We start from the raw sequence: 12,896 nt of genomic DNA on the forward strand, positions 1-12,896 counted from the left end.
TCAATAGAAATGTGAAAACTGTTTTTAACAAGAGTGGGTAGAATATATGTTATACCTACATATCTTTGAAAATAAAGAAAAAACATGTGTTTTCAAAAACAAACTGTGTGTTGCGATGATCTTAGTTCGCTTAGTCCGGTAATATTGGACATTTGTTTTTTTTTTGTGTAATTTACCCCACCCATTCTTGCCATAGGCGTTACTAGAGTCACAATCTAGGGGACGCCATGGCCTTAGTTGGTGAAAGATTATATCCTAAGTCGATATTAGGTGCCGCACAGATTTTTTTCTCTCTTTTTCTCTTCTCTGAGTTGTTGTTAACAGCAAAGAATCCACTGATTTCCAACAATGCTGTGGTTACATTTCCATATCATATCATATTCATATATTGATGTGTATAAATCTCATCTGGTATGAGTGTATTTCATTGCATTCCTAAAATTTTGCTTTGCAGTTTTTGGAGCTCTTTGGATGTGTCGAATAAATGTCTTAAGGCTTTGTCATAATTATTACAATTCATGGATATCCTTAAATTTATAAGAGCTACCTGCTAATGAAATCGAAACATGTTTTGAGACATATTTGACGTTCGGAGAAAATCATTTGAAATCTCAGAGCGTGAATTATAAATACAATCTGATCATTCTCTAGGCTTTCGTGGGTATACGATAGGATTTTCAACAGTTACGAAGTATTTTGAAACAAGATAAAGATGCCTTTCAGAACTTTTGAAATTTTATTATTTTGAAGCGGTATAGAACATTACGAAAAGATTTCTTAAATTCTTTACAAAATTTTAATACATTTTCTGGATACTCACTGATTTGAAGTGATAGCACTGCCGGACAGTGGGAGATAGAATGGAAACACACACACACACTCACTGATTCGAAGTGATAAGTCTTTGACAGTGGCGCAGCCACGGGGAGGGGGGGTGGTGGTTTATTGGACAAAATTCCCCCCAGAGATGAAATTTTTAGAAGAATTTTTTTGTAGTGTAAAAAAAATGTTCAGACCCCCCCCCCCCAGATCAATTTTCTGGCTACGCCACTGGTCTTTGATGTTTCTTCTATCCAAAATACTTGCTAAATATAAATTTCTAAATGAACACTATATCCAATAAAGAGGAAGTTTCTGATAGCTTTTGAGGATCCTTTGGAACTTATCATTTATCTTTGTAAGATTAGAAAACGTTCTAATAGAATTAGGGGGAATGACAGCTTTGGCAGCTTTTGTTCTATTATTGTCAGGGGGTTTTTGTTGACCAAGTTTTATGAAATTTGGCCACAATATTCTTTGACATGCAAAGAATGTTTAGGCCAAATTTGAGCATAATTGGTTATAGAAAACCCCCCTGACAATAATAGAACAAAACCTGCCAAAGCCGTCATTTCCCCTATTAAAAATAATGCTTAAATGCAATCTCCATCATTGTGAGTGTTTTCATGGTTTGCATAAACCAGATATTTGCACATATTTTTGGGATTCTGTAGGACTTAAATTTTTTTCGTAGTTTTAAAAGTCAAAAAAGTTAGAAGAAAATTGAATCATGGAAATGATTTCTGAAGTATTAAATGAAGAAAACAAGAATTCCAGGGATTTTAATGCAAACTTGGAATTTCGTGAAGAAATCTAAAATTTCACAAAAAAATACATCCGTGTTGAACTTAATGTAACGTTAAAAAAACACATAAATAAAGCTTTAAAAAATACTTAGAACTTTTGTCGAAGCTTTATATTTCTATGATGACGTATTGTTGATATACTCTTGAATGCACGCTGAAACGAACCATATTGGAATAATTCACAAGTCTACAAAACAAATTTGAAAGTTTGAGAAAATTCTAACTCTTCCTAACTTTGGAAAATGAAGATTCTCTGAGAAAAAAAAACTTCCAGCGACCTCTAGCATTGGAGTCCATTTTGACCCAAGATTACATCATGATTCTGAAATCTCATATTTTAACCAATTTTTGATTTTTTGACACCAGTTCGAGCGAATTGTGAATGCAATCTATAGTGAAAGTCTTCTGTATCCCACAAATTCTCCCAAAATGATTCTCTGGAAAATCGGGAATACTAAAATTCATCTCACAACTTCGCGCGATTTTTTCGTAACTTCTCTAGCTCTGAATTGAATTGTTCTTAGAATACGTGAAACATTCAATGTTTCAATAGATGTATCATCATCAAATTGTTCTGGAGTGCAGATTACCTGGTCTTCTAGTTCTAATGTGCCTTAGTGCTTACTAAACAGTTTTGAGTGTGTTTACCGGAGACGAGCCAGCCTCGGGCTGAAAGTCTCCTTAACAAAGCATAAATAATAAATAAATAAGTTTTGAGTGTGGAATAGATAATCTTTGGGAAGCTGTATGAAACGACTTTTTTTTAGTATGAGATAATTTGTTTCCAAAGATTGATATCGGATCATAGACCATCGACTCATGGAAGGTACACTATCTGCCACATGACATTGTTGCGCATTTTGTTAACATTGAATTTGGAAACTCCTCTATCGGTAAGGCATATTATACTACATATGTTTCGGACCAATCACCACAGAATTAAATAATTCAATCATGAACCAAATAATTCTTCAATTTTCCTAAACGGCACCCAAAATATATTCAAGAGTAAATTGATTCCTGAACCATGAAGTGGATTATGTAGGGTGTTTTAGATTTTTTTAGAAGACGTTTCTGTGGGCAGTGAAAGCCTGTGACAGGTTAGTGCACAAAAAACCACAAGGTTTGGGCGATTCAATGGAATTAATAACTACAACGGTTACTACAATTTTCAAGAATACCATCTGAAGACAGAATTTGATTAGGGTAAGACGGTATAATGCGCCCCACCTGGCCAAAACGCCCCTCTTTGATTTCTAGAAAACTATAACTAATTAAGGGTCAAAATCAGTTGGTACCTCTAAAAATTTGTATACCCATCATACTATGTGAATGTGGAAGTATTTTTGTATTACACAATGAAAATAATAGCAAAATACAAAAAGTTACAGTTTTGATGTAACTTTTTATGTTTGTTTGCTCAACATTCTGGAGCGACTCTGGCATACTGTCCGCAAAACTTGCACTGAGACACTTAATTGGGCAACAAAATTACTTTTCTCAGTGGTTAAGTTAATATAAAATTGCTTCCATCTTCAAAATTGTAACGATTTTCGAAAACATGTTTCACTGGCCAAAACGCCCCAGTGTAGGCAGGACGATATGCCCTTACCTACTGGACACAAGCGCAGCGAGCCTGCAGCAGTTGCTTCCAAATTGTATGGAAAATATTGAAATGTAATTCACACCTGCTTGAATGGACCTATGTTGGTTTTTTAATGTCAAGCGCATAAGGATTTGTAGTCTTTTTATTGTGGAATTGATAAAATAATAATGAAGAGCTATTAAACGTCTTTGGTTGAGGTGGGGCGTATTGCCCAGGTACTTTTTAAAATTCATTTTTTCACGACTTTTCAAAATGACTACTCACGGGCAATGCATTTGCGACTTCCCGGACTACCAAATAACACAAAGTTTGCATAAATTGCGTTGAAAAGTAAAAAGTTATCAAGGAGTTGCCTTAGGGGGGGCATATTATACCGTCTTACCCTACACGCATGAATATGATAGGTATGGAAAAAATCGCTAAACACGTGGACTTACTTTTGAATTGGCCATTATAGCGGATGTTCCGGAGCTAGGGGTTCCATTTCCCGGGAGTTAACTTCCCGGGAAACGGGAAATAAAATGTTAACTTCCCGGGACCCGGCGAGCAAAACAATTATGCGAAACTCAAAATCATTACTTGAAAAATAACTTAGGATAAAAATATACTCTCGACCTCAGGGGATTGATATTTTCTACATTGTGCTTGAATGATTGAAGAGTTGTTGAAAAGTCTGAGAATTTTCTCTGCTTAGTTCGAAAAGCGTTACTTCTTTCTGCAAAACGTTCGCTATATCACGAGCATCAGATGATAAAGTTTCAGTATCTGCTCTCGTTCTGCTGTGTCCAGATGAGCTCCGCTATGTGCTACATTTCCATAATGTTTTCATTCTTCCTTGATATGGAGGAGAAGATGGCTTTGACAGTATTTGTTTTGTTAATATCATAAGGTTCTTAACATCAATCATTCTGGTATTCGTCCGTATATTTTCTTAATAGACGCAACATATTATAACTTGGAAACCGATCATTGTACGAAAAAACTATCAGAGCGAATTGTAGAAGATTAAAAGGGCTTCATGGAGAAAGCATTATACTGTTCAATTATGGATCAGAGATGGATTAAATACTGAAAAATCAACAAATTATTGTCGAGAAAGCTTATACACCGATGCCAAAATTTTACATAAATCATCTCCTCAATGTTGATCAATGCTAATTGTCTGTTTATTATTACTCTTACACGTCTCCGCCAGTTACAAAATGACTAGAAATACAAGAAATCAAAAGTTTATTTAAAGTGTGATGATAATCACTTGAAATCAGAGATTTGAAGTGGTGTCGATTTTATCCGCAGTGTCGGTTTTACCCACAAGAAGAATTGTCTCTAAACAAGTGGTCGGAACATGAGTCTGTTTGGAGCACTAGTCGGGGTTTGAATCAAAAAGTATTGAAAGTCTTAGAAAACCTCTGGCAATAAACCTACCAAAGCCGTCACTGCCCAACCTAAATATCTGTGATCTGGAGAAAATTTGTCGTTGTGCACGATTAAATAGCTTTGTTTTTGCTTTTGAGAAATTTCATGAATCACTAGATTTTTATTTCGACTTCGTAACACCCACCGGTCTTCTTCTTCTTATTGGCATTACATCCCCACACTGGGACAGAGCCGCCTCGCAGCTTAGTGTTCATTAAGCACTTCCACAGTTATTAACTGCGAGGTTTCTAAGCCAAGTTACCATTTTTGCATTCGTATATCATGAGGCTAACACGATGATACTTTTATGCCCAGGGGAAGTCGAGACAATTTCCAATCCGAAAATTGCCTAGACCGGCACCGGGAATCGAACCCAGCCACCCTCAGCATGGTCTTGCTTTGTAGCCGCGCGTCTTACCGCACGGCTAAGGACAAACACCCACCGGTGATTGGTCCTAATAAATAAATAAACTGCCGATGGAAACTTATGCTTTGCTTCGCCTCTCTTCAACACGCATTAGGGTTGAACCGTACAATAAATACTAGCATCTACAGATAAAAAACTTTTTTTTATAATATGGGGTTTAATCTACTTTGAAAGCGAAATATGCTTTTGAATAGAAGTTTCATTATGGGAACAGTGAGAAGATGTTAGTCAAAAATATAATTGATACCTTCTCATCAAAATAAGAAAAGGATTTTCAAATACTTTAACATAATAATTTTCCGGGAAATTCGGGAAACTAAAGTGTGCATCCCGGGAATCGGGAATCCCGGGAAAATTGATTTCCCGGGAAATTGTATTCGAGAATGGAAGCCCTATCCGGAGCGTCCGTAGAATTGCATTATGATACTTTAACGGCATAGATGTCTTTTACCATTTATTGTATACATATGTACGTTGACGACATAACTGCTTATGAAAAGATCACGAAGCTCTATGATGAAACTTCGAAGTTGACTGAAATTTCCCGGATAAAATATTCTAAACTATTTTGGGTAATTCAATTTTAATAATGTTTCAGATAACTTGGTTGTGTTTTAAAAGTCAATTGATGATCCATTTATTTATATGACAATTCACATGGGAAAAATGTTCAAATTGTCGTACAACTTTTTAAATAGTGACGAATTTGAATGTTCAACCACAATTTCAGTAGTTAAATAAGTCAGCACAGTCACTACGATACAATTATGGTTAACACGCAAACATATGACACCAGAAACTTTGCGTTTACTGGGTGTCAATTTATTTTTGATTTGTGTTTTTATATTAAAGCTTACTTTTACTTCAATGTCCAAAAAGTTTATTGTCAAGTATTTGAACAGGATAAGATATCAATTAATTACCTCACACACCCTTCATTGCAGCTCCAGTAATCCATTTCAGTCTGCCTGTTATTTCATGACCAGTCCGGGGTCACTTTTGCTTACAATAAGGTCCGCCTGTTTATGCTACCAGTATCAATTGGATAATGGATCCATAAACAAACTTCCGGATTATTCAATCCAGCGCGTATTTAGTTTTGTTATTGGAATCAGAAAACACACGAAACATAAAAAATATATTTAATGTTTTTAAAAGTATAATAGAAAATTAATAGATTGTATTTGAGGTTGAATTGTAGGATTTCCTAGGAAGATAGAGGTATTATACTTAATGATTTTTGATACAACTTAATCAGCTCCTCCATCTCGATGTATGTCCATATCAGGACCTTCCCCAGCAACAATGATGTTGAAAATGTCCAGTAAGTCACTCCGGATTGGGACAGCCAATCTTCGTACTTCCAATCTATGATTTTAGGCTGTATTCGACGTAACGCAGATGTTTCGTAATATATTTCTGCTGCATCCAGCTTTAGGACCTCTAATATGAGTCGGGTTCACATTTTTTTACGTCACCACAAAAATGCACTACTTTTGCAAAGAAAATCCCTCTCTATTTTACCATTTTGACTTGAACTTCAACATGACTCATATTCCGAACACTCGCTTTTTAATGGTTATTTCAAATACCAATGTTCGGATTATTAATCATGTCCGGAAATTGAATCAAATCGGTACATGTATAGATATCTCATAAGGTGGATGGATTTAGGTGTTGTATGCATTTCGTAATCTCACGGTACTTTTCACTTCACATTGTTTCTGAATCCAGTTATGGTCCGATGGTTGTCATAGTTTGACATTTTCAAACTCTAGAACTGAGAGACTGATGATTAATTCAAGAATTCTGTGTAATGTTATAGCCAGTTCGGCTACACGGTTTTCTAATAAAAAAATGGATTTCAATAACCATCTATGGGCCAAAATGTGCTGTGGATGACAAAGCCTTAATTTCGAAGAAAACTCGCGTTTACTTTACTTTACGTTTACTTTGTTATCTACTATTGTTATTAAAAGCAACTCTCAAAGTACTAAAACAAGCCCCTTCGGACGGTAGTTCCTTTTAGAACTAGACACTGTGAATTATTCAACAAGCTCATTATGTGCAATTGTATCACACCTGTGTTAAAATTGAAAATCAAGGATGTTATCATATTTTTTTGAAGTTTAATGCAATATCCGGCATTATGCATTTTTGTCTCAGGTACCCCCTGGGACCAGCGAAGGTACCCCCAGGGGTACATCCCTAGTAACATATTGGTTTTATACTGGCTTTATAACACTCTTGAAGAGTAAATTATGGTCTTCAAGAGCGTTATAAAACTTAAAATGTTACTTGGGATTTGCCCTTCATGCATTTCGTTATGATGGGATGGATTTGGGAGCTTTTCATATTATTTAGTTCACTTTCGTTAAAGTGAACTAAATAAAATTCTTGAGAAATCCTACTCTGAGGACTATTAGACTGCATGGTGGCATAAATCGTGTTTTAGTGCGTTTATTCAATAGTACCTTTATTATGTGATTTAGCGTTAAGGCGTCTTCGAGACATTTTATACTGATCAGCGCTCCTTTTGAGGTATTCAGCCTTATGATCCATCCTCCTAAAAGTGAGATGAAACTTTAATTTTTCCCACTTTACAACATCCAAGGTATATGTCTTCGCGAGAGTTGTAGCAAAAACTCCCCTGAAAAACTTTGTCAAAGACACCTAGTTCGTAATTTTATTACTTTTGGAGATTTATTGCTGTTTATGCCAACATGATTTGTACATGTCCGACGTATATGTAAGCGTACAAGCATATGGAGACGCATGGTGCATTGGTTCATTAACTTCTTGTGAAGGGCGATTGATTTCTGCTTTGCATAGTAGGAAATGACTTTTGATGATACATTCCTTACATTTGCTTACAACATTACAGTTCAAGTATTGCATTAAATTAAAGTTTAATTCTTTTACTTTGTTATGGGTATGAGATAGACTGCCACAATTTGCCCGTTGTCAAGTTGCAGTTAAATCAAATGTGACAAAAAATCCAATAAAACTGTTATAACTTTTAACCAAAAAGCGTATTTTTATATTATTCAAAACTTTCTAGAACATGCAAAAAATGTAGGAATGAAAATGAAAAAAAATATAATAAAAAAATCATTTTAAAGGGGTTGTCAACATAAAACGTAAATAATCTCTAAAAGTAACGGAATTACGAACTTGGTGTCTTCGACAACATTTTTCAGGAGAACTTTTGGTACAACTTTTATGAAGAATCAAACCTAATATGTTGTGAAGTGGAAAAAAATAAAAACTTTTAGGGAAATTGATCGGTAAGCCTCCAGAGAAGCGCATTCTAGACCAACATTTGAACATTTGAATACGGCGTAACAGCCAAAATTTATTCCTTCCGATTCTTTGTCTACATATTTAGCTATATATGTAGACGAGGAATCAGAAGGAATACATTTTGGCTGTTACATCCTTTTCAAATGTTGGTCTAGCATTAACTTAGTGATAAAATGTCTCGAAGACACCATTACGCTAAATTGGATAATAAAGGTAGTATTAAATAAACGCGCTAAAAAGATTTTAGCCAATGTGGACTGGTGCAAATCCAAGTAATTGTTCAATCTCAAATTTGATTTCATCCAGTGATTTATCATCACTGGAAAGACCTTTCAATACGACTTTGGACAGGCGTTCAGTTTTGTCGTCGTAAGTGAAAAATGTATGACGCTTCTCAGTTAACTACTGAAGAAGACGTTTGCGATCGTCAAAGCATCCCGACAAAAGGCGGCAGTCAACTCAAAATTTCTTTTCAAAATCCAGAAAATTCGGCAGCGGATATCACAATTGACGGAATCCTTTGGTTTCCTTTTTTCGCACGAATCGAATTACCTGGGCTAGAAGTAGATTCCATTTGCCCATTTTCATCATGGATCAGTTCGAACTGGGTGCTCAGTTTGATAACAAAAGAACGGTGTGCTTGCAGGATTACCACCGCTTGTCGGAGTTTTACTTCCGCAAACGGGTCCAACGTAAAACGAAGGTACGGGTCCAAGATAAGATCGTAACGGGATCAATGGGTATAAAAATAAATAGCGCTGAGAAGCACTGTTGAAATTAAAATAGCTTTTGGTAGTGTTCGGAACTTCCTTCAGCAAAGACAAAAGTGGACCGCACAAGAGTACAACGCGATCTCGAACTAGAAGTCGATGCTTTCTCATCCAGTATTGGCTCTTGGGTCACGAGGGATGAACCTTCGCGGATCATTGCGGTTAGGCTCTTTGCCACGTTTTCGGATCCGCCAAGCATATGGATTACAAACTAAACAGATCTACAGCATAATGGTTTCGATCCCAAGAATAACTTTGTAGAAGACGGCAACCTTCAAAATTTTATAGATTCATGCACATGCACTAATGCACAACATGCGAGTTCTACTGGTAAAACTGATGCGAGTCCCCGGAAGGTTAAGAAATGCAAATTTGGTCGTTTTAGTGCCATGACATGATAAAACTGGAATGAATCATTCTGACTGTCACGTCGAATCAGCACATTATATGCATTATATTGCATATTGCTGACCCACTACTTTCGCTTTGTTTTCCTTTGCTATCATAATTACTTCTTTCAGCTCATCTAACTCCTTCCTCAGTTTGGAGCTTTCGGGACGGTTGATTTGAAGATTTCAAACTTCTAGCCATCCTCAATCGCACCTCTTCGTGGAATATTCCTAAACCGCTTCTCCACAATATATTTTTATTTATTTTTCACACTCAGTTGTTTATTTTTCTGTCATAGATTCCGGCCGGTTTATATTTTTACGGAGCTCAAAACTTCACGGATTTTAGCTAGGGCGATTGTTTAATAACAACAGTGAATGGTGGTCGTAGTCTCACTCTAAAACTAAACGAAATGTTTTTGGCTTCACAACTAGTATCACTATACAAATGTGGGCAAATTGAAATCAAGTTTTCAGTAAGACTAACTAAACGATTTCAACACAAGAAAATTACTCACTTGGTAATCCTTGATAATAATTCAATCTAATAAATTATTAAATAGAATATTTTGAAACTCCTCAAAATTTACCGATTTTTTTGTTGTTGTCCCATTTAAATGTTAGTTTCGGGCAAAAACAATCCGAGGGGACATCATTGTTTTCAAATATTTGTATCGGCCTAATATGAAAATTGATAAATAGTTTCTCAAACAAAATTTTCATCTGCATTACCGTGTATTTTTGTAAACAAAATCGTTTGAGAGTGATCAATTTCATCTGGACTGTGGTACTGATTGTTGCAAACGCTTCAAAAATGAAATCTGTATCGCATGCTAAGTTTTAATTGTCTCTATCGGCTTGTCAGCATAGTCCAAGTCCATACTGAATCAATTGTTGTGTGTGGTGCAGCCAGCAGACTGACCTAATAATTTCTGCTGCGTCGGGCCAATTCACCCAACACAAACCGGCGAAGCAACAGACTTTATTATTTGATTGCGGCAAACAAAACATCGATGTCTCTGCTGAAAAGCTGGCTGGCACTGGGCCACCAACCAATGTGTTCAACTGAATCGTCATCATGCTGCATTGACGTGGATGGTTTACGCCCCGCGCACTCACGTGAGTGTACTTTGCACAGTAGTATTTAGTTAGATATCATTGAACTTGGCGCAACTTGATTTCCGCACGTGAAAAACATATGCTTGCTGTAGGTAGATACTCACCGGCAGACAGAAGGCTTCTCGGTCGGCTAGTGAAATGTGGTACGCATCATTAGAGCGCAGCCGGCTGATGAAAGAGTCATTAAACACATCTCTAATTATTTCACAGAGCATTGTATGATTTTTGTATGGTGTTGCATGGGGTGCTGATTTTAAAGAAATTGTGCCATGACATATTTTTTGTTCGTACATACCTTACTGAATGCATTCTTCAATAACACTACGATTCACTGAATCTGGTCGTAACTGCGCAATGATATTTTGAATATTCATATTTTTCATTATGTTAATTTATATTTCCAGTTAATTGCCAAAAACCTTGATTCATTTTGTATGATGCGAAATAATGAAAATATTTTTTTTTCAATCGGACATGGCGGAAATTGATACCACGATGCCTGGAAATATAATTCCTTGTGAATACATTTAAGATAGCAAAACAATCGTGACTGTTAACTCTATGTCAAATAGTGGTCTAACCAAATTGTATCTTTTTCCCGTCCCAATCTAGGTGGAGCCTTCGAAGGAGTGGAGGATGTTGTGTCACCCTTCGGCTACCGCAAGGGAGAAGGCATCGACGCCGGCTACGGCGAAGTGGACTGGATTTGCAATCGGGACCGCGAGCGTACCGATCCCATCTTCGAATCGCTTAAACCGATCAATGGAAAGATCTCCGGTGCCGGTAAGTGAACGCATCTTCTTGAGCACAGTGTGCCTGAGTCTCTCGAACCCGCAATTAACACATTCCTTCGTTTGTATATTTTTAGCGGCTAAATCCGAGCTGATCAAGTCGAAACTGACCAACAATGTGCTGAGTAGAATCTGGAAACTGTCCGACTACGACCAGGACGGTTTTCTCGATATCGAAGAGTTCGCCCTGGCGATGCATTTAATCAACGTGAAACTGGATGGCAACGAGCTGCCGACTGCCCTGCCAGCGCATCTGGTTCCACCCTCGAAGCGAAACGGTGTTGTGGAGTGAATGATATCCATAGCCACGAAAGTTTTCTTTCTCCTCGCGGTATTTATTATTGTATTTTGAGAACTATTCTATTCTTCTTTGGTTTTTCCCCTGTTTCTCCTATTCATCTATAGATCGCTTTTTCCAATTTTCCAATTTAGAAACCACCCCCTACAAATCGTATTATGGGCATATATTGTTGCCAACCTTGTATTTGATAGCTATGTATGGAAGAGCGGTCAACTGCGTGGTCAAGCAGAGTGTGGTTTCACTTTTGTCGCGTTTCTTTTCCACCTTCATCACCTATCTTAGACCAAAAATGGCACAATATCGTAAAAACAAACAGACGACGAACATAAAACTGGTCGTACGAGCGTGTTACCCCGTTTCCAAATCTTGATTTCCGAGCAGAAAACTTCTCTGTGCAATTTAGTCGCGTCCACTCGTCGTCGATCAAACCAGCGACGACGTGCGAGCGAATGTGCGGATACATTACGATAAGAGAGCATCACATCTAATTAAAACACGTTGCAACCTAATTTATTTATAAACGAAACAAGGAGCAAAATCAGAGTCAGCAGTGGCAGGCGTGGGGGCGACACGCAAATAGACAGAGCAGCATGAATAGAAATTAGGAGAAGGATCGATGTTTCGTTAATATTACTTTTTTGTTTTATTTGTAAGAGTTTTATTTCTAGCACGAATCGATCCAAACTGTCGCGACGTCTTTGCTGCTGGTTTCAGTGTAATATTTACCTTGTGTATTGTGCAAACATCGTCGGTTTTTCTGTTTATCGGAACAAAACAAACATATAAAAAAACAATGTGAATTATATTTTTATAGGTAGTCGAATAAAGAACGAGTAAGCTGCAATAATAGTAACAGTTTTGAGTTTGTTTTTTACTTATTTTTTTGATACAATCCTTTTATTATTTAAGTTTATTATTCAGCAGTTCCCTTTCATGCTTGTTTTAATTTTGCTTCTATTTTTCTCTTTTTTGATTTTTTTCTCCAGTCGTGAGGGCCACCCAAAGTCAAAGATAAGATAAAATTGAGCAGGTCGTGTGAAATAGTGAGAATTTGAATCTTTAGCCCGCCAGCTTATCCAACGTGGGGAGCGGGCCATTTGGCATAAAGTCATTTGGCATAACGCCATTTGGCATAAGGTCATTTGGCAT

The 12,896-nt window shown here is 36.8% G+C and overlaps 1 protein-coding gene across 2 annotated transcripts in view; it reads left to right on the forward strand.

Annotated features, from left to right (window-relative positions):
• Positions 1-12,600, forward strand: part of LOC134223164 (EH domain-containing protein 3) — a 65,078-nt gene extending 52,478 nt beyond the window's left edge. For both annotated transcript variants that reach the window (XM_062702306.1, XM_062702315.1), the window contains 2 exons: positions 11,268-11,438; positions 11,524-12,600. In XM_062702306.1, the coding sequence (XP_062558290.1) occupies positions 11,268-11,438; positions 11,524-11,738 (386 nt within the window). In that variant the 3' untranslated portion in view covers positions 11,739-12,600. The remainder of the gene's footprint in view (positions 1-11,267; positions 11,439-11,523) is intronic.
• Positions 12,601-12,896: the final 296 nt, after the last annotated feature.

The sequence above is a fragment of the Armigeres subalbatus genome, chromosome 1, assembly GCF_024139115.2.
Source record: "Armigeres subalbatus isolate Guangzhou_Male chromosome 1, GZ_Asu_2, whole genome shotgun sequence".
Taxonomy (NCBI): Eukaryota; Metazoa; Arthropoda; class Insecta; order Diptera; family Culicidae; genus Armigeres; species Armigeres subalbatus.